General features: G+C 39.6%; 1 protein-coding gene across 1 annotated transcript in view; it reads right to left on the minus strand.

The window, feature by feature from the left end:
* Positions 1-23,596, minus strand: part of THSD7B (thrombospondin, type I, domain containing 7B) — a 266,212-nt gene that overhangs the window by 138,300 nt on the left and 104,316 nt on the right. Inside the window, exons 8-10 of the mRNA XM_010000390.1 lie at positions 8,290-8,481; positions 4,711-4,945; positions 2,305-2,420 (exon numbers count right to left, since the gene is read on the minus strand). Coding sequence (XP_009998692.1) covers positions 2,305-2,420; positions 4,711-4,945; positions 8,290-8,481 — 543 coding nt within the window. The remainder of the gene's footprint in view (positions 1-2,304; positions 2,421-4,710; positions 4,946-8,289; positions 8,482-23,596) is intronic.

Consider the following 23,596-nt stretch of genomic DNA (forward strand, 5'->3'; position numbering starts at 1 on the left):
CCGCATTTGTCCTGCATGACATCGCCAGTACCTTGCCCATGCTCAGAGAGGTGGATCACTGGTCAGATGAGGGACAAAGTCCTTGCTCACTACTGGAAAGTTTGTTGTATCTTGAGAGAACGGCTGGTCCAGCTTTTACAGAATAGGATTGAATAGGACATTTTGGGTTGGAAGGGACCTATAACCATCATGTAGTCCAACTACCTGACCACTCCAGGGCTGATCAAAAGTTAAAGCATGTGATTAAGGGCATTGTCTTAAATGCCTCAAATACCGTCAGGCACTTTGGGGCACCATTCAGCTTCACTGTCTTTGCTCTGAGCCGATGAAAAGGTGGAGTCTGGTCAACACAAGACTAAGCACACAAGTAAGAAGGACAGATTCTCCAAGATTTTAGTTACCAGAATCAGAGCTGTCTCCAGTATTTTTGTGCAGATACAAGTTTTTGAAGGGATAAATCTAAACTTGTTTAGAGAACTAAGCAACCCTGACTTTTCTAACCAGTTTAATTTTTTTATATATAATTACCGACAACCACTGCCCAGAAAAGCAGAGGCCCCATCTACTTTCAGGAGGGAGATGAAAAATGTTATTGTCAGGTATTTGGGTTTTTTTTCACTCAAATTTTAAATCTATGCTGACAGACCAGAGAGCACATCACCCATGCTGAAAGCAGTCACCTCCCCAGGACACCTTCACCAGCGGGAAAGCAGGTGACAGAGGAAAAGCCACATGCTGCTCATTCAAACCATTTTGTATTCTGAAGCATCCATATTGATTCTTCGATTCTTGTTCTGATTCATCCTCAAAACCCCACTAAAACAGATACATTATAAGAGACTGTGGTAGACAGTTGTCACCTTTAAGTATCTGAAATGGCAGAGAATCGATAACTTGCAACAACCTCCCTGTTCCGCCTCACCAACAGGTGCTGGGCTTCAACTGCACTTCTCTTGTGAATTATGTTGTCTGTCCATCTGTTACTGCCCCAAGTTCACCCCTGTCTACACTGCTGAGGTATGAGATAATCCTTTGCCAGAAGACAGCCTGTTGTCTGATGACATTTAAATGTAGAGAAAATGTCCCCTGGTTTATTGTTAGACAATAAAGTTGGACGCAGTGTCTCAGATCAACTGCAAACAGCTTAACTGGTAAAGTTGTGTGTAAAGCTGATTTAGTGAGTGCGTGTTTGCCTAAGCTCTGATCTTATGCTGGTACATATTTAATTTTAAATCTGCCAGGCAATACCTGTTCCTGCTTGATCTGCTTACTAATTCACCATCTGTACATTGTTTTCATTAAATACATCTTTTCCATAAAAAAAAAACAAAAAACAAAAAAACAACAGCAAATCCTAACAACTCACATATATATAGTGGCTATAAAATTTCATTACCGTGCTGAGGTTTTAATTGTGCAATGCAAATTAAATTAAAAAAACCTTGCAATGCAGCCATATCAAGAACAGATTTAGCAAAAAGCAAACTCCCCCATCTAAGAAGTTTTAATTTAGAATTATATTAAAATGATAACACTGCCAAGCAGGTTAAATAATTAATTTCTTCTCATTTTAATTGTAGACTATTATTTAATAAACAAAGTAATTTAACAGGTAATTTATTCTACTTCTTCATAGGCAGCTTATTTGAAGTCTAAAAATAAATGCTAATTAAAACAGGATTCACTGTTTTAGAAAGCAACTCATTTTCCTGTAAAATCTAACAAGGACTGTGCTAGAGCATCGACTGAGAAACTCTGAAGGGCAAGGAAGCCACCAGCAACAATGAAAAATGCTGATAACTGAGAGGGCATTCATACAAACAATTCATGAAACACAAAGATTTATCACAAAACCCATTATGAGATCTTTATAAGGAAATCTTGCCAAACACTTAGTGTCCAAAAGCTAAACACCCAGATCAAAGGAATGGATGGGCCCTGAAAAGCCACCAACTACAGCAGTTATTTGCACAACCTTGTCAGTACACTGAGGTTGCTTAAAGGAAGTAAATTTGATATTATGTAGCAATTCCACCTACAGCCATACAATGTGGGGACCTTGGACTTCCAACTTTGAGGGCAAAAGCCCAGAAAGAATTATTCCAGCTAAAGAGAACTTCCATCTCCAAATCTGCTCATGAGGATCCCATTCCCCAACACCAGTGTCAGTGGCACCCCAAGTCCAAAGCTCATTGAGATGAAAGCCCTAAAAATTACTAGACTGACATGAACTACAACTACTGCAGGCTTCTAGGCCCCTGCTCTAGTTTTTCCCCAAATGTTGACTCTTTCTTTAGGGCTTACCAGGCTGACAAGCTGTCGGGCAGCGAGTCCACTCGCTGAAAGATGTAACCAGGCAGTCCTTCTTGCAGGGGAGGAGACATGGCCTCACAGCCTCAGGTTTGATGGACTCTGGACATCTATCAATCCAAACACAAAGATAAAAATAGAATAAAACATTCAAACTACAGGGCAACATCTTACTCCTAGGACTCTCACAAGGCTGTTCGCCATACCAAAGGTATCACTCCTGGTCATAGCAAGCTTCATTTTTATTCTCCTTTGCACTCACATAACCTAACTGAATTGAGTACACTTCAAATAATAATTATTATTATTATGATGATTATACTAATAATTAAAAATAATAATAGATTACTACAGACTAAATGTAACTGGCTATGACACCTAAAATACAAAACTTATTAAAGCAAAACTGATAAATTTATTACTGAGGAAAGCAAGCAGTACTGTTTATGAAGTAATGTTTTAAGACAACATGCAACAGACTTCAAAACACTTGCAACCATGTGTAGGGACTGATGTGATGCTCCTCTACTTTCAAACCCTAAGAAACATAAATAGCTGAAAGTGATCTTTGAGATCTCAATGGCTATTTAAAAAGGTGTACAACATAGTCTAGTAAGAAGAGCTCTGATTATTTATTCATTCATTTTTAACTCTTAAATGGAAAATCTCATGCATATTCTCATAAAGTTTCAAACACAGCTAACAGATAAAACCTTGAAGAGTGGAAAATGACCATTTTCTGGGATCAATCAGGCAGATCGTGCATTTCAAGTAGGGGGAACAGAAAAGGAAATACTCTTTTTAATTTTTATTAGTTTCTAGTGGAAAGATCCCTCAAAAATACTTAGTAACGCATGCAAACCAAAATGATCCCATGTGAAAGAAGATTTTGCCTCTAAGCCCTACTAAGAATTAAAATAAATCTTAAAGTCATGATCCTGTTACTGAGATAGTAATCAGATGCTTAGAGGTATAAAATAAAATAAATACAAAGAGACACATATTTTCATTAAGCATGAATATCCTAGAGAGCTGATTTCTGTAATCTAAGAGGAGGCATTGAAAGATTTTTCTGCAAAAAGTTTAGTTTTATTTGGCTTTCTATGCCTTTCACCTTCCTTGGATATGGTGTCATTTTTCTTCATGAACTCAGGAAAAATGCAGGACACAAAAAAAAAAAAAAAAAACAAAACCAAAACATTATGCCAACACACAAAGTTTATTTTTCAAATGGTTCATCCCATTTCTGAAGCCACATTAACAGCAGTTCTAAACCAAACATTACTTTCAGTCAGTTTCCATCAGCTCAAACACAAAATACAACATCTCCAGTACACATGGAGAGGCAGGCAGCCCTTCACCCAGCACCAAACTTGTCCTCACCATCTTGGTCATTTACAAGGTACTATTTAAGTCCAAAACATGGAGGTTTTATTCCATCACTTCTTTTGGCAGGGTTTTTTCAGCACTGAATTCTGTTTTCCTTTCACGTACTTCACTTAAGTATTTACTTACCCCCTTCAGTTCCATTTGCCTTTACACAATCTCAGAAGAACTATTTTAGACATGATCTAGCTCTACAAACAATATGTTCAATTAGGTAAAGTTGCAGCATATTCTAGATATAAATGAATACTAAATTTCTTTCCTTTTATTTAATTAATCTCATTAACCTCCAGAATTTTAATTAACTTCACTGAAGTTAAAACACTCTACTTATATGAACAGGATTTTTTCAAGAACTACAATAAGAAATAAAACTTGGCTGTAAGTCTCTAGACTCATTAAGGGTGCAAAAAACTAATTAGAAATGTCTTGATTTTTTGGTAGGAGGGAAAACATCTGTGCTACTTATTTTCCTCCTATTTAGTAAAGCAAAGCAAAATTCAGAATATTTGTACTGTAGAATACCTAATGTTGTCATGTTGGTATCACTTATAGAAGCTACATAAATCAACTGAACAACACAGATCACACAGATGGTTCTGCCTTATTGTGGCGCAAATATAATACAAACTAGTTTTTCTGTTTTATTAGAGCACTGTTAATAATGAAGGTTATATTCAGACATACTTTGCATTTTCCCCACACCTGTCCTTCAGGAAAAATATCTGCAGAAACCTGTAAATTAGAACAACAGAGGAACTACCACAAAACATCTGCAGCAGTAACAAAAACATGCATTTTTCTTGGATATATAAAGAAAAGTAAAAATTGGCTAGCTATTTATTTTTGGTACATATTAGTAACCATTTCATAGCAGGGATGGAGTAGTAGCTGGAGAATTAGTCCTGAAATGCAGTTATTTTCACAGCTGCAGATTCCCTATGCTAGCTGAAAATGCTTTCATACATAATGTAAAGCAGCTACAAATAATGCCTAATAACTTGGTTTAAATACCTTTTAGGTGTGACCTGGCCAGAGCTGCTCTTCACACAGAAGACTTTCCTTGTCTGTATGCCCACTCCACAAGTGTTTTCTCCACTCCAATTCACAGATGCATTGAGAGCAGTTACCAGCACGTCTTCAGAGCAGGAGCTCCAGGGAGAAGCTTCCCAGAAGAAATGCACACATGGGTGATTGTTACAGGCACGATGCTCCTGCAGGGCTCGGTCAGGGGGACAGGCTTTTCCACCTGGAATTTGTCAAAAGAAAACCACATTTTATCTTATGGCATGTAGCAAAAGGAAGATATGGAAAAGCAAATAATAATGTTAGGTTTGCTGAATATCTTTTTTGTTCCTGTTTTAAAATAAATAAATAAAGCTGTTGACCTTCATGGATGCAATAACCACCTTCTAAAATATTGTCTCCCCATTAAACTAGCCTTGCATAAAATTGTATTCCAACACATAATGGAAACAGAAATAGGCAAAGCATATTTCCCAGTTACCTTATTGATACTCCTATACGCAGCCAAGCTAATTCCATTTAAATGCCAGTATCACTCAGAAAACATGCAATTAGCTGTAAAGACAAATTAAGCATTATTTTTAAGTCCATTCTCCTTGCTAATTTCCCAAGGAGGAACATCCCTCTCTAATATTTGGGCTCTGTTCACCTGTTGACTTAAAGAGCTGAGCTGTGGAGGGTGCTGCACTGGACTGAGTCAACTGATGCCCACATCTGCAATTCAAGGGGGGAAAACCTGAAAGATAAGTTTTGAGTATGAAGTCTTCACTTTTTTTAAGCAGCATCCTTTAAATTGGTGTCCGAAGACTTTGCTAAGCTACTGCTCCTTGTCAACAACTCATAACAAATCCGCAAAGTACAGGGCTTTGAGCAGCCTCCCCAGAAGCTTTAACACTCTCGTTAGCAGCCTGAATTTATCCCATGAAAGCAACAGAGGTTTGTAGCTCAAAAGCTAAAGAGTAATGCAGTGAATTGTGACAGTAAGCACTGCCAGGTTAGGAAGAACAAAGTAAAAATGACTAAAATCAAAACCATCCTCTTGCAGGACAGAGAATGTGGCAGCTTGTGACACAGCTGAAGCACTGCAGGTTTTGAAAGAACTGAAGTGCTGGGGCCAGATACCACAAGTCTCAGAGCACCTACTGAAATCAACAGATGAAGGTATATTCCTCCTGGAATGGATGTCTGTCACCCCACTGGACACTTTTCTCAAAGAAGATATGACCCCAAATGGCCACAATGAAGAGTACTGAGAGAAGAAAGAGACTGCTAGAAATTTCTCAACACACTGATTTGGATAATCATGCCACATTAGCATTTGTCTTTTCATGAAATTGACTGTTCCACACAGTGTTCAAGCTCTTTCCTGAAGATTTAGACTTCGCAAGAAAAATGCAGACCAGTTACTGCTCTTGTGTGTTCAAGCCCATGTTAAAAAATAAAATAATGTAGCATGGCAAAATTCCTGGTCCAGCAGGAAAACATAAAAAGAGAAGATCTAGCTGAAATGTTGAGCTTCCCAAGGGAAAATTAAGGTGTTTTTTTCCAGAATACACAGAGTAAGGAAGCACTCCTAAACAAGGGAGAGTAATAATGAGGCAGTTTTAATTTAAGAACATAAGAACACAAGAACACAGGCTGTCTGCAAATCTGAAAGCAGGAGGTGCTGTCTAGGAAAGGCAAGATCCTGGCCACTTTCTGCAGTTCATTGACAACTTCCGTACAAGGCAAGGAAGACAGCCCACTGCTGCCTAGGTACTCTAGTAGCTATTTACAGACTTTTTATGGACCAGTTGTTCATCAGTTCCTCTAATCCATTCTAAAGCTGCTGACACTGCCTTCCTCTACAACCTCGTCTTACACCAGTTCTCACAAGTGTGGTGTGTAAATAAATACATTTTGAAACCTGATTTAAACCAAGCCACTCTAGTTTCATCAACAGCCTCCTGGTTATCACATCCTGGGATGTAGTGGACAGCTTGGAGAAAACAACCCTAGAGTTTGAACTAAAGTCAGCCTGTGGGATGGAACCCAGAAGCCCTCAGATGGCAAAGCCACAGCTAACATTGCCTTAGTTGAGAGAGAACAAATGAAACACCACTTGCAAAGGTACCAGATGTCTGTAGAAGTTGGTGGCTCAGCTGTGAGTTGAGTATGAAAGAGTCAGAGAAAGTCATTGCCTTAGTGCAGTGATAACAATATTAAATCCATTCCTCACAAATTCTAATCAATCACTATTTATCTGTCTGCACTCGTGTGACTCTGCATAGCAAATCATTACAACCATTGCTGAAGATGTATAGAAGAAGCTGGGGCATTGATTCTAATAGTTAACAATTCCTTTCTGAGAAACTTAAGAGCATTCAGGTCAAAGCATGTAATTTTTAGCGTAGCGTGTTTCAGGCGGAGGTGACTGAGCTTATGTACTTCCAGATTTCACTTCTTCAACACTTCACTTTCATAACTGCATGTTTATCTGTTATTTGCATTTCAGTATTTCCAAAGAAAATATTAGGTCAACCATATTTTTCATTTTAACTATTGTCTAGCTCATAGACATTTTTAGTAGTAGTCGTTATCATTCAATCAACAATTATATAGCAGTTCTCGTCCTGAAGGGTCGCAATTTTCTTTGCAAGTGCTCATAAGGATGTTTATGTGAACCCAGACCATTCAGGAGAGTAAGGGTTTGCAAGATCAAGTCCTTACATTACCCCAGAAACAGTGGGTGGCTTTAATGATAATTTACAAAACAGCACTTAACAGAGCTTATCTGAGATTAGATTTGCATCTGGAAGTGTTTTGCTGCTGCATTAGCTGCACATAGTGCTGACAATAGTAGGCTTTTTTGTTGTGCCAACAAGGCTTTAGTCTGTTAGATCTATTCACATCCTATGATTTTTTCATAGACTTCATGTGATACCTTTCAAACCCTGTGTGCTAAACCAACATGTTGATAAATTATCATAACCGTAGTTAGACTACACTTCAAATATGAAATATTTTGTGTAAATAACTGCATCACTGACATTGATAGGTAGAAATCCAGATAGATGATGTGTCCATGAAGATTCAGAGGAAATTACATATGTATTTATCAAGAGCTATTTACTTACTAAAAAAAAAAACCAGGAAGGTCAGTACAGTCTAGGTCTGCATTAATAAAAATAAACAGGTTGTTTTCTACTTCCTTATTTTTCACAGCTCGCTCTTCTAGATTGGTACTAGTGTGTTCCCAAATAAAGACACCTGTGTGACAATTTGTGCCATGCAGCAATTTCATTAGTATAGGATGTAGCGCTCCTCAAGTAAATGCACACCCAGACTGGCCCTCAGTAGAAACAATTCATAGGTTGAAGTAAGTAATTTTGAACTGTTACAGAATTCCTTCCTGACACATGCATTAACTCAAGCCTATAAAGATCTTCTAGTCCCTAGGCATGAAGTACAGAAAAATATTAAGTAGTATTCCTCATCCCTACAGTATTAACATTAGCTCTGATCTGAACACAGTTTGGCTGAGGAATTCAAGACAACTGTGATTAATCCAAAATGTTTACAACTCACCTTCAGCCGGAAGTGCCAAGATGGACCTACTCCTGCTTTGGCTGCCCTCAGCGTTTTTACTGGAGCATGAGTGGGAACATTGGGACCACGGGGACCACTCGCTGATGACACAGTCTGTTGCACAAGGGACTTCACAAGCCAGAATCTCAGGACGAGGAAGATGCGAGCAGAGATAATGTGGGACTTCTTCACCTGGAGCAAACAAAACAAGAGAGACATGGAGGAAGGCTCAGCATTGTTCAGTGTCCATTGTCACCATCAAACAGACTACGTCAAACATCAGGCTGCTCATGGAGGAATATAACACAGAAGAGCACATGCTAAGCTGCAGGCTTGGAAGTGCAATAATGGAACAACCAACTTCAGTATTTCTTCAGAAAAGCAAAAAAGAAAATAATGTTTCACATTTTGTGTGTGACATCCTGGCTGCAGTCCACTTTACAAAGCAGGTAAGCACAAGGAATGAAACACTTCAATCAACAGAAAGCTGTAATGTCAATTATCAACAGAATTGATGATGATCGCCATACACTTTGCAGCAATCTCCACCTACAGAACTTATTTTCCACAATACAAACCATGCAGGTCCCCACAGAAGGCAGCTTTCTTTTGCCTGTTGTCCAGAGAACTGTCCAGCAGATATTCTGGTCCTTCTCTGCAACCCCATCAGAATGAATCACTATTATTTCTGACTCTGATTCTCACCCAGAAACTATACGATCCAAGACTACAGATCTGCTGGAAAATCCCAATCCAAGGGAGAAATATTTTCTCTTGCTAGATGAACAGACCTGGACCAAAGCCTCCTGATGAGAAGTACCCTTCCAAATCCCCTTTTAACAAGAAGGCAGGACACTGGGGACTGGTGGGTAAAAATCTACCAACCTGGCAGAATGAGCAGCAAAAGAAAAAGCATGTGAGGGATGTCATGCTGAGTCCAACACAGAGAACCACTGTTTTTGCAAAGCAGAATATAATTTTATTTTCAAAATAACAAAGGAAATGGCCAGTAATTTTTGTAATTACATTGAATTTATGAGGACACAAACTCATAAAAATTTGTAAAATGTAACTCTTTCAGTAGAAATTATACTTAATGTCTTACAAATATAATTTAATGACTGACTTTCTTACACTGTTCTATTGCTTAGTGTTTCTGGACCCTGGGTGAATTTTCAGCTACACATCCAAAATTTCTGGAAGCTCAACTCTACCTGTTTATAAACAAAAAGCTCACATTGAATATTACCTCCTCTTTTGCCCTTACAACAGTTACAAAGCTCTCCTTCAAGTTGTCTTTAATTACGAACCTAGGAACAAAGAAAAGGACTATCCAAGCTCAATTATACATAGTGGGGGGGACAAACAGAAAACTAAAAATTGTTTATGGCGACCACTGGCTCTTCATCTCGTGCTACAGGAACAGGCTGAGTGACAAGGTGGCCCAGAATGCAATTATAACTAAGAGGGTAGAAAACTACTGCTTTTGCAAGGCAACACAGGTATAAGTGAGTAGAAAAGAGAGACAGGCTGCCACTGTGCAGAACACTGGCAATAGCACCGTGGCACCCCCTGCAGTTGCATCCCTAAATAAAGACAGGCTGATCGCACTCGAGGCAGAAATAAAACTTTTCAAGCATATTATGAGAAGTAACAGAGACTCTAGTAGGCAATCAGACTGCAAGACAGGTTTAAAAATACTTCATTTTTCTACTCCTTTTCCCTTGTGCTCAGTCTGTGCTCATCAGGAAGGCTCAGTATGCTTAGCCTTGGCACTACTATTTTAAGTCTGCTCAGTGAGAAAAAGGAGACCACATCCTTGTCACAGACAGTCAGTCTCCATCCCTCTGTCCTGCGTTTGGCACCCTGCAAAACCAAGATGAATCCATCATCCCTTTGACTAGTCCATTATCACCACTGCTGCTTTGGACGCTCACATAATGTTGAGAACTATCTTCAGAGAACTACAACATGAAAACCCCAAATAAACCTGTAAGCCATCTTCTAGCTGTCTTCCTGAGACGTTTTAGTGTCAAAATTCCTGCTAACATTTTGACAGCCTGCCTGTACGGTGGCAGATAACAGAAGGGTACTCTGGGCAGGCATGATTTTAGGACTCAACGGTGCAGTAGCGTCAAGAGATTACATGCTCTGGTGAAGCAGGGTAGAACATCTGTCCTCCTCTCCCATCAACGACACAGGGATGCAGGTGAACAGACAGTGACAAACTTCTGAGGGAAACGGGATGAGATGGGATGCCCTGCTCCCCTCTATTCATGAAAGAGCTTATCTCTGCTATATCCAGAGTTTATGTCGAGGGCCATGATGTTCACTAAATTCTGGATTTAGCCCAATTTTCCCACCAATCAGACTATGCCAGACACATAAGCACCAGAGAAAACCCCATTTGCTGAAAGCCAAAGGATCCTTTCCACAGATTTAATTTGACTTTACAAATACCAGGTCACTCCATGCAGAAGATGGCTCAAAACACCTGGGTCTCCTTTGAGGTGGCTTCCTCCGCCCATGAGCCCAGGTGCCACAGATTTTCAAGTCACTACCCAGTGAGGAAAGGAGGGAAAGGAGTACAATGCACTTGCCACCTCTTGCCTCCCTGCTTTCTTCTCACCCTCGATTTACAGCAGGTGACAGCAACAGAAACGCTGCAAACAGAGGCTGCAATTCATGGCTCCTCAGCAAAGAAAGGAAGCTTTGAGTTTAGTTATAAAGAGTTTACCACCCGGTGCATGAAGGTACAATTCAACACTCACTTTGATTTACTTTATAGCTCTATTCACTGTGTTCAGGTTTAATTACTGGCTTGTATTACTGCAGAAGGGGAATGTTCTTCTGTACCAGCTGCCTGGCAGAGAATTTTAAGAAAACTACTGTATACGACAAAAGGAGGTAATAATCTTTCATTTTCCATGAAAAATACAAGTACAGGATATATCTGAAGTGTGCTTCATGGACTGTCACAGATTTGTAGGGAATACTAAATTTTCCAGAGCTTTGAAATTGTTCAACCAGTACCTTGAAGGTGTAATTCTTAACTCAGACATTCTGAATAATCTTTCTAGAGGAGGCTTTCTCCCACTCTAAATAAGACTAACAGCTTGAAGCACCTAAATCATGCATCTGAATGCAATGCAAATTCCAGTCCAAGTACGTGTTCAGATCTCAAGACAATGGCATCTGAAATCAGTCCTGGAGAGCAGCAGGACTGGAGATCACAGCAGAATGGTGCCAGTCTCGAAGAAAGCCACCTTTCCTTCAGGAAAAATAGGGAAGGGGACAGCACTGACCGTGACAGCTCTGAGTTGGGACACTGTTAGAATTTTTAGATGAGCACACACAATGCTCTGAAGTTCATCTTGTGGAAACCAGGAGTTAAACCCCAATGGCAAACCAGGGAACTGGCCCCTCCTGGTCAGAGCCCAGAGCAGCTCCCACGAGATAGGAAGCTGGCTCCTGCTTGCAACGTGCTGTTACATTGGAATAAACTGAGAACACCATTCATCAGTAAAGGCAAAAGGACAGAAGGCGTTTTCAAAGAAAGAAGGGAAGAAAAAAAAAAAAAAAAGGTTCTGTGGGATCCTCCAGTTAGCTTGGAATGGACCCAGCCCATCCAACCCAATCTCCCCCTGGGGTCAAAAGCACTGTATTTGTTGGCTCTCTTCAGACATGATGGACTTGCTCATTTCATCTTTTTTCTTCCCCTTGATACTGTTCAAGTACCCAGAATTAGTCTCAAGGACTAACATTTCCTCTGAAGGGTATTTTTTCTGCTGTGACAGTACAAGTTCACAGCTGCCCCTGAGATGCAGCCACAGGACTGCTCAGGACAGTGACTGACACCGGAACAGCTTCATCCTAACGTTGAGGATACATGAGGGAAAGCTAAGTGGGGGTCAGACTGGGGTGAACCTTGGGAAGTGCTTTATGTCCTTAGAGGAACCAAAAAACAACTACTGCTAATACCCCCAGGTGTATGCCTTTTAACTGTCACCTGTGAAGCACAACACACAAGATTCAACCTCTGATCTAAACCAGGTATTAGAATCAAACTGGCAACTCCAGCATCCCAGGAGCCCCAGTGTTCCCTCTCACAAACTCTTATTTTTTGTTTCTGTTCTCAGCCTTGCTGAACACATGCTTCCCTAAAAAAAAAAAAAAAGGTTAAGAAAAATGTTACAGTGTTCTATTAAAAAAGTTTCATTGCAAAGATTCTAATTACTTTCTTTATGGACTGACTCCTACTTGAACAGTATAGTAATTAAAGCTAAACACACAAGATATATTCAACAGAGAGCATTTTCAATATAGGAAAGACTGAATCAATTTTCTTTCGAATCAGGCTGTAGAAACTGCAAAAGAGATGACAAGCATGGCATTTTTGGAAATGTATTTGCTAATAAAGTTGATCATCACCTAATGTACCAGTCCCTAATTTGGGTTCTTTAACAAGGTAACAAAGAAACTGCATGAAGAAATACAATTCTGAGTGGAGTTTTTGATTTATCTTAAAAGCAAATTAAATTCTTCTCATCAGGAGAAACAGAACAGAACCTTGCTTGAATTAAAGAGCTTATTTTCTCCAGCAACTAAAGTTTTTTCTTATGGTTTTTTTAGATCTCTGAAAAAGAAGCCATTCCCACCACCCTGAGTGATGCTCTCCACAGCAAGGCTCAACAGGAACGTTTCCTTCTAAACCAGTTCAATATTAAACTGCATCTGTCTATTTTACATAATGCCTTGCAGTTCCAGCACATCATTCTCATTCTTCCCTGCAACCTCTGCAGTCATTCTCTACAGCATGGTTTAATTATTCCTGCCCCAGATGTCCCTCCTGGCTCAGGCAAAAGAGAATGTCCACTTGACTGGATACTGCTAAAGCAGCAAAAATACAAATCCCACCAGGCAGAAGGGATCTAAAGATCAACTCAGTAACATACCAAGTATCTTCTTTTTGACATTCATCACTACATCATGTTCATCTCAAAAAGGAAAATTTGAAAAATTACTTGGAAGATCTCAGGTTTGCCCGTGTGTGTGGAGCCTTGATGGACCTCTGTGGTGGGAAAGGGCTCACGGTGAAGGAACTGCATTTCAGACTGCTCTGCATTGCTACCTACAATTCAGAAAAATTATTTTTTGCACAAATGAGTGCTGCAAAATTGCTGCATATTTAATGACAATTACCAGTTTGACATCAATATTTCTCCTTGTAGCAATTCATATTATTCAGTGGAAATAATGAAGCTGTCATCTAAAATACTATACGTATCGTAAAATTTTATGTCCCACTCAAACCTCAGAAAAGAATGACAATAAACTTTGATTAAATACTTCCCTGTAACAGAGTAAGATGTCAACACACAGTAGTAAATTCAGAATTCCTATTGACTGCATGCCAGTTTGCTAAGGACAACTGGGGTCAGAGAAAGCTGTCTGTTGACAGTATCTTGGCCTAGGCCTCTCAGCAGCTAATGACAGTGATACGTTTAGAAGCAATAACAATCAAACTACAATAAGAGAAATTTCTTAGAAGCATTTTGAATGTGTTCCTCTCATCACAACATCATGGTTGTGGGGTTTTTTTCCACACTGCACAACCAGCTTTAGAGATATTTTAGGGCATCCAGGGCTTGCCATGCTCAGTCACCACTGGGAGACCAGTGTCACAATTCACTGAAGTTCCTGGCTCCTGGTTACTTTTCTTAATGCCAGTCAAAAGGTAAGAACATGGGAGAAGAGGGGTGTCAGATTGTCAGGGAAAGCAGTGGCGTATGGAATAAATTTAATTGTAGCAGTCCATCACTATTATCAGAGCCCCACAGTGGAGAAGAATACAGTAACAATGAAGAGGAATGGAGGTGAAGATCTATCACAAAAAAAAGATGAAGCAGCAAAGAACAAGCCTTTCACAGGAATGGAGGAAATAAACACAAATTCAACCAGGACAGTGGACAGAGAGAAAAAAAAAAAAAGAACACATGAAACAATCACTGAGGACCTAACTAAAATGAACTATGTGTCCTGGTTTGAGCCAGGATGAAGCCAATTTTTCTTTTTACTGATTTTTTTTTTTCCTTCAGTAAGCTTTCTTGTAACTAGCAACAGTGTGTTCTGCTAGGCCGATAAGACAGTGGAATGTTTTTCTAACTACTGAGGCTTCAAGGCCGCACCTGCACTCTGCCGGCTCAGACACTATGGGGAGATCTGTGACCCCCCCGTAGGAGGCTGAGTTAGATGGACAGCAAAATTGGCCAAAGATATTCCATTCCATATATCTACGTAAGCTCAGAGGAAGGTCAGAGATCACAGAAGACAACTTCCTTCCTTCTTTTTTCTCCCCTTCTCTTCCGTCCATGGCCGGCATCCAGGGAGGACTCGGCTCATCCATCACCGTCGACCCTTAGGCTCGAGCTCTCCTGACCCCCATAACTCTCTGCTCTGTTCCAGCAGCAGCTCCGGGATTCCTCGGGACTCTTCCCAGTTCAGGGAAGTGCTGTGGGAGTTGCTGGGGTGGGGGGAGGCGAGAGGTTTTTGCCCATACCTGAATATATCTGTATATAATTGTATATATTTTCTTGTATGATTCATTAGTGTTTTAATTAAAGCTGTGTAGTTTAGTTTTCAACCCAGCCCAGTCTCTCTCTTTTTCTCTCTCTCCTTCCCTACCTGGGTGGGAGGGGGAGGGGATCGAGAGCATTGTTGTCGGACCTGAGTCAAACTGTGACAACAATTTATTGGCGCCCAACGTGGGGCTAGATTTTATGCCCAGATTACACATTTTCATCAACTGGGAGTGTCCAAATTTCCATCTCTGATGGGAGGAATCCCTCAGATAGCAATGGCAAGTAATTCTGCTGAGTTTCCTGACGGATTGAAAACTGAACAGACACTTGCTGCAATTAAAATTATTCTATGACCCCAAGGAAGCTCCAAGAAGGCAAGCACAGGAGGAGGAACATCAGTGAGCAGCTGCCAAGCCTGGAGAGAACACCCCAGTGTAACTCCATGGAGAATTACAAAGCAGCTACCAGTCTCAATGTTAAAAAAAATAATACAGCTGCATGAGGCTACCTACATAACAGATTGGCTCCAATGTATTTCCTATCCCACACAGAGAGACAAGTATTCATTTAAAGGAGTTCACTACACATTCACCTGCTGGGCTTGGGCACAAAAGGAGAATTAATTCCACCTCGTGGCTGTTTGCACAACCCCTCCTGAATTAAGAGAAATTGCTCACGTGGCAGCTGCAAGTAAATATGAGTTCACTGTATTCCTGGAGAAGAGCACAGAAATTCAGGTGGCTGTTCCTAATAATTAACGTAGCACAGAAATCTGAAAACACAAAGCGTGAGAACTAAACATAATCTATATTAGTGTTTGGGGGTTTTTCCCCCCCTCTCTCTTTACACTTTCTTGTTCTTTTCTCCATTATCCTTCCTCGCTGTAAATGAGGGGAAACTACACAGGTGGCTTGATCAAGACTGATTGCAATTAAGATTTATTGTTGAAATTGGTGCTGCAGTATAATTGAAACAGGTGTCCCTCTATTTTCTTCTCTGTACTGCTTTGTTCTAATCACTAATCAACACAAACTATTGTAGAAACCAATTACACAAATAAGTCAAATGTATAAAAATATTATAAAATATACATATCTTCCCAAAACTGTTAAGGAAAAAAGACAATTATGAGTAGACTTGTTTATTCCAATAGTGTTTACAGTCCACTTCAATTTATATATCTGTGCAGTGGGGTAGAACAATTTTAGTGGAGAAATTCAAGCATTTTAATTTAGAATAAGGAAGGTAACATTTTATTCCCTCTGCATCATAGCCATGAATTTATAAATATGCCATCTTTGCAGAATTAAGGTGCCATTTTCACTCCCGAAACTCTGAAAAAACTTACAAGGGACTTTTTTACAAAGGGCAAACTCCCTGTGCTCTCCCCCAGTAAGTGGCACCAAATGGAGAAGTCGTGTGTGCATGCATGGAAAGGTGACCTGCTTTTATACCTGCTGCTCTGATTGTTGTAATTTTTGTTCTGACTATGCTACTTCTAAGAATAACTTGCTGGCTTGCTCAGAGCCATCAAAAGGCCATGTCTGACTGTAACCCAAGTGATATTCCCAAAATAAGTTAGGACTTTGCCACATATTGGGAATAATAGACTCTTTTTCTCTTCTAACCCCAGAAATTGCCCCAAGAGCAAGTTTGTACTAATGTAAGGCACTGAAAAATTGTAAACAATAGTGCAGCAGATAAAGTTTATCAAAGCTGGCAAAAGTCTTGTTTTCAGATACAGTGATACAGATACAGATTTCAGATACAGATACAGTGAATGCTAATGATAATAAATAATTGCAAATACCATCTGGACTCTTTGAAAAACATCTTTCTACAAGTCTGCAATTTCTACAAAAAGAGGATCAATGCAAAAGAAAATTAAACCAGTAAATTAAAATTAGATTTATGCCAGCTACTTAAAACTAAGTGCTCATTTAGAAGCAGTTAACACAAAAATGTGTTCTGGTTCAGATGCAGAGTCTGGCCTAATCCCATAAAGCAATTCTGCGAGATTCCAAGAAGCATTCAGAATTTGCAGGACCAAATAAGAGGCTTTGTTTTTATTAATACTACTAACAGTAGTAGTTTCTTTTCCAATTTTGTCTCTAATGTATCCACAAAACTCCCACCAGAGTGGTACTGAGGTGTCCTATTCCACGCCTTTTAAAAGCCTGCAAAAAAGAAGGAAATCACCCAGTAGCATAGAGGGGATCATCAGTCAAGGGTCTACATGAATGACTGAAATCTGTTCTTGACAAGAGCAATACAGATTGCAACACCTGATCTTTGGTTATCCAGGAAAACCTCTTATTGTACACAACAGTTTTGCCAAATATCAACTATGCATCTAAACTGCAGAAAGCATTTTTTCAAATGTGTTAAGTTACTTCTGGCTAATGTACCCTGACCTATGCTTGAACCATTTTTACATAATAAAGTTGTGAATTTTAGAAGGAGTGTTTAATTTCTACTGTATTTTGCATAGATCATTTAGTGCTTAAAGTGGGGATAAATCAAATGTAGGAAACACAATATTAATAATATTTTCTGTGTGCTTTCAAGTTGCCCATGAGGTGGAACTTTAATTACATCATTAATAACAATGCCTACATTTTCAGTAAGTAGTGCCATTTAAAGTGCACTTGGTCTCTAAAGTGCTCCACCCTCTAGAACTGGTTCACTGATTATATTGTAACAGGAGCCTCACCATGCTTACATCTCAGGTACAATGACATCTACAGAAGAATTTAAAAGAAAGAATTGCCTGTTATGACCTAGTATGTGGAATGTATATTTAGAAAAGTTTCCTGTTACTTTCTGTCTCCAGAAAGTTTTCACAGATTTAAAGTTCGCAGTTGGAAAAATAAAATAAAATAAATAAAAAATTAAAAAATCTATGATTATTCAAAGCCCCACATGTCTCAAAAACAACAAAAAAATCTAAAAAATATTTATGTAGATATAGATATATATATATACACAAAAGGTATCTGTGGCTGTACTCTTACTGGGAAAAAAATGAAACCTGTTGTTTCCAGTGAAGGTTTCCAAGAGGAAAACTCTCCCTGTGAGCAGCACAGGATTATGTTATTTGGTTTGTCATTAAAAGGTGATGAGTAACATATCTGCTGGTGCATCAAAAAAAATCTCATGTGTTTTACTCCTCACAAGCCTTGAGGCAACTTTGTCTGAAGCCTGCTCTCAATTTTAGTGGTCCAGATAAGGCAGGAATGAAACTACTTCCCATGAAAATGTCCACTTTCTCCAGGGTTTGGATGGAGATGGATACTGCTGCTTCAATGCTCACACAGCAAGATGAAGCATCCAAAGAAACACTGTTGCAGAGCAGCATCCACCAGAACAGAGAAGCTGCGTCTCGACTCGATGGGGGACACTGACCCACCACTACCACACCTCTTCAGAGTTCAAATGTGTAGATGTGCTTGGCCATGGCAGCTGGGTTCACGCTCTGGCACAACCTGAGCTGGACCCTTCTCATTAACTAAGTCTCTGACCCTCTTGTTTAAAGGCCAAATAAGGCACGTGCACACCTACCACTGCTGATTTTCTTCAGATTGAGTGGTGAAGCTAAAACCTGTATTAAAAAGACTTGTAAGACAAGCCATTGCCTGTGCATTGGTAACATCCTCTGCGTACAGCCTGGGCTCACAGAAAGACAAGAGAGGAAGATGATGGAGGACAAAGTCAAAGGATTGTAAGCAGATAAAACTCAGAAGAAGGAATTACCTTTGATGTCAAAATTACATCAAGCTGGGGCTTGATGCTAAAGGCAGGACATGTGCTGAGCTAGCAGTTCAGACAAATGTTCTTTATGAGTTCAGAGACAGTCACACCAGCAGATGCCTCCCACACTGACCTACTCCTTGTCTGCTCCCAAACAGGAAAAAAAAAAATCTTTTGAACCATAAAGATCCCAGATAAATACAACCAGCCATTTTCTAATAGGTTTTCTAGCTCCTGTTCGAGAACTACTATTTTAACTTTGCTACTGGATTATAGGAAAACACAGAATCAGTAAATGAAACCAAATTAATGTTCCCCCCCCCCAGCCCCTTTTTAAACATCCTGATGTGTCAAAGCTGCCAGGAGGCATTTGGACACACTTTTCAAATACAATAACTGAAACAGAAAAACTAGAGGATATCTGGATAAAATTTGGTTTTCTACCACTAAATTTCTTTGTGTGAAAAAAGCAATAACCTCTCCACAACTTAGAAACTATTTCTGTTCTGATTATTCAGCTATTAAAATGGGAAAGTGTCATTTTATGACAATTGCTTTCGGCAGGAGATATTTTACACTTATATTCTCAAGGAATATGCACATAAGGAAGAACAATATTAAAACCTTCAGCATTAATCTGTATTTTCAAAGCTAAGCACATTTTGACAAACTTTCTAATAGACACTGTTCAAAATTCATAACATATATGAGCCTGATTACATTACTCTAATTTATTTTTTTCTCCTCTCATGCACAGCAATAAGATTTTACCTTTGAACTTATATTTATTACAACTTTTACTCTATGGAGGGCAGGCAGGCACAGAAATATAATAAAGCTCTACTAATTCCATACATTATTGAAATCCTAACACTGCAAATGGTATCTTACTGTCTTCATGCATACTTAAAATTTCAATTCAAAACTCATTTCATTAAAAGGGCTGGTTAAGCAACAGCTTATGCTTTTTTTTTCAAGTTTGTAGCTTAATGTTGCAGAATTATATTTTATATATTCAGAAAAAAAGTAGGTAATGCTAGTGTTTGTTTAGGTGTTGTAAGCAAAATCTTGATAAATGCTAAATAATTGAAAGCTCCATCCATCAGACTCTTAAGAACTATAAATCTGTAGAAAAGGGAAGTGCTGGAGAATAACCTTTGCTTACTCACAAGTTGCTGTAAACTGGATCTAATTCCAGTGGTAAAAAAATCCCATTGACTTCAACAAACTTGGAAGCTTACAGCCAGGCAGGAACAACTTTAAACTAACACGAATCACAAAGAGAGATTTTGACCATGAAGAGCAGGGGTCATTTCAAAGCTAAGCACATTTTGACAAACTTTCTAATAGACACTGTTCAAAATTCATAACATATATGAGCCTGATTACATTACTCTATTTTTTTCTCCTCTCATGCACAGCAATAAGATTTTACCTTTGAACTTATATTTATTACAACTTTTACTCTATGGAGGGCAGGCAGGCACAGAAATATAATAAAGCTCTACTAATTCCATACATTATTGAAATCCTAACACTGCAAATGGTATCTTACTGTCTTCATGCATACTTAAAATTTCAATTCAAAACTCATTTCATTAAAAGGGCTGGTTAAGCAACAGCTTATGCTTTTTTTTTCAAGTTTGTAGCTTAATGTTGCAGAATTATATTTTATATATTCAGAAAAAAAGTAGGTAATGCTAGTGTTTGTTTAGGTGTTGTAAGCAAAATCTTGATAAATGCTAAATAATTGAAAGCTCCATCCATCAGACTCTTAAGAACTATAAATCTGTAGAAAAGGGAAGTGCTGGAGAATAACCTTTGCTTACTCACAAGTTGCTGTAAACTGGATCTAATTCCAGTGGTAAAAAAATCCCATTGACTTCAACAAACTTGGAAGCTTACAGCCAGGCAGGAACAACTTTAAACTAACACGAATCACAAAGAGAGATTTTGACCATGAAGAGCAGGGGTCATCACACAAGACTAATGATACCTGGTCGATGAAAACATCACAACTGATGGCAATCTAAGTCAGGAAAGGAGCAGCTGATGCAATCAAGTACATGACAAAGTGCAAAAGTTGACTTAAACTGCACGTATAATATTGGCATAACCTCCTTTCTCTTCACAAAGGTCACCTGGCACATTCACTGCAGCTTCATTGATTAGCAGCTGAGATAATGGCCACTCACACTTACCTCAGAGTCACCAGGGAAAAAAGATAAAGGGATGACTTTCTGCTTACGATGTCCTCACCACATCTCTGGCAAATGTTCAGTTGTAGATAAGGCCCAAAAAGGGGAAAAGCAGCAGAACAGACTACTCTGAGAACATCCCAGAAATAACAACCTTTACATTTGGCACTGATGCATCAAAAATGATAGCTATTATTACTGCTATAATTACAGGGCTGAGATTCAGAAGGACTGCATTTTGCTTCCCTGGAAAGATGACCATGTGATGTTTGACGGCTCTTAAACCTGTAAGAACAGGTGTTCCCACCACGGTCAGTTTGCAGAACAGTGGCAAGACCAAACACTTGAACACTTGAAGACACACTGCCAGAAATGGTCCTAACAGGGCTCCCAAACCCACCACAGGGGTCCATCACCCCCCTCCTCCTGAAGGCAGATTATGCCAGCTTTACTTCCACAGGCATTGATACAATGACACCGGGGGAGTTTTGAAAACACAAAAGCCAAAAGTGCTGTCAAGCCCTGACTTGAGGTTCTCCAATCACAAACCCCTGAGGTGCACCAACATGGTGACCCTTCTAGAGCATTACTCCATTCCCACCACATTTATGTACCTACACAGGCTCTTTCACTGGGGAGCAAGTCTGAGACTTTGATACATAAACACATGTCAAGTGAACGACAGCAAAAATCCTCTGCCTGAAAGTCAGCAGTGGTCAGACACCTCCTCTTGATCCAGCTGCAAGAGAGAAATGCAAGGGAATAAACACCTTGAGCCAATTAAGCTTTTTTACGACAAAATACCAGACCAGGCTGGGGAAATGTGCAAGTGCAATATTTTAACACCAGCACACGGATGTAATTAAGTTGTCGCTCGGGAGGATTTCCCAGAGTTTAGTAGGACTCAATACAGAATATCAAGCCCACACAGCCTCAGTTGAGCTAATTTAGGTTACTGAACTATTCTGTGCCATGGGAAGCCCAGGTGGGACAAATCTCATCTTTGTAGGACCTCCCAGCAACAAGCAGCAAGGCAGGGAGCAATTTACCTCAGCAAACTGCCATGTTGTCTCTTACATTAAAAGGTGACCTTTGGAGTTCAGTTGCCACAGCCACATAGACAAAACTTAACAGAAATCTTTCAGAAATCTGGTCTCGACCACACTTGGCTTAAGAGAGGAATACTTTCTTGTTAAAAAGTAAGGGGAAAGGTTTATCTGAACCAGGTAAGTAGAGCAAGATCTTTAACTGCTCTCAGGCAGTTGGTTAAAACGTATTCTACTACAGATGGAAAACACTTTAAAGTCACCTCACTGGCAACACGACCTCCCAACATATTGAAAGCCAGCAGGAAGTGTTGAATTAATACATATATGCTAACAAGCACTCCTACAGCCATGAACGTTTCATCTATTTTTTCACTTGCTGACACTACCCCATGGCTGCTACATGGTTTTGAAACCTTGAGTCAGGGGAAGAATGAAAGGGAAGCAGCTGTAAAGCAGGGAACCACAGAAAAAACAAGTCAGAGAGGAGAGTCTCTGGAGAAAGCCTGGAGCAGAACACTGTCAGCAAAAGAGGCAAGGCAGACAATGTTAACATCTGGACTGGGATGGAGAAGGGAGGAAAGGGACTTAACATGAGCACTGGGAAAGTCTCTCTCTATATTCAGTAAACATGGGACTACATTTCCATGATGTGTAGAATATTTCCATGCAATATATGATGTTACCACTTATGTGCTGTGTATAGAAAGGGATGCAAATAAAATGAGTTTTCAGTGCGGGTGTAACACTGGCTGACTGCCCAGGGTAAGTTATTACATACCAACCAACTGCTGGAAAAAGGAACCTTTACACACCTTTGGGGTCTTACCCATATATCCTAATGTTCTGGACCATGACAAACGATTGGGTAACAACTCTTACTTCCCTTGCCACCATCCATCTTCTTAGGAGGCTTATTTCTTGAAATCCTGATGATGAACCTCTATAGTCACTTAGCCGAGCAGCGAAAATTTATTGCCTTTACTAGAAAATGAAATTCTCCTCCAGGAGAACTGCAGTGGACACAAAAGGGCAAATTGCCACCCTGGAGTATGTGGTTGCATTCTCTTTTTCCTTAGCAGGAGCTATATACATTTATCCTATGTCACAATTTGGACCAAAGGGTATCTCCTGTAATAATAAGGATGGCTAATTTCCAATTAAATAAGCTTAGAGATTGTAGAGATGCCCTTATGAGAAAAAAAAGATGAGGCCCCATACTAATCCTGCTTTCACTGCACATATTTAACAGGGCTGCCAAAGCAGAGTCTCCAAAACACTTGCTAATTACATTGGAATGCCTCCAGCCACTGGCAGGAAGCAGGCAAAGTTTGCAAGGAACCAACCAAGAGTTCCTAGATGATACTAATGTTTTGAAAAAGCCTTGGATGAACCAAGAGAACTGTGGAATGAAATAATATGGGCTGATTTAGACTGAAAATACTGCCATAGTCTGAGTAGTTCCTGAGCAGCTGTAAATGAACATTTTGGCACAGCTGGGAACAGCCCCCTAACTGGTAAGATGCAAAAGTGCAAACTATCACAAACTCCACAGCATTTGTGTTGGACTTAAGCATATGCTATCTCCAGCAGTTGCTGGAACTTGTAGTACAGACCCGAGTGTAAAAGGAAGAAAGGCTGCACGGCAGAACTACATAAAATGTATTGAAAAAATCCCAATCCCAAGAGTGACTGTTCCCAACACAGGGAGATCCCAAACTCACACCAAAGG

This window comes from Chaetura pelagica, unplaced genomic scaffold (genome assembly GCF_000747805.2).
Source record: "Chaetura pelagica isolate M959 unplaced genomic scaffold, ChaPel_1.0 scaffold386, whole genome shotgun sequence".
In the NCBI taxonomy this organism is placed as follows: domain Eukaryota; kingdom Metazoa; phylum Chordata; class Aves; order Apodiformes; family Apodidae; genus Chaetura; species Chaetura pelagica.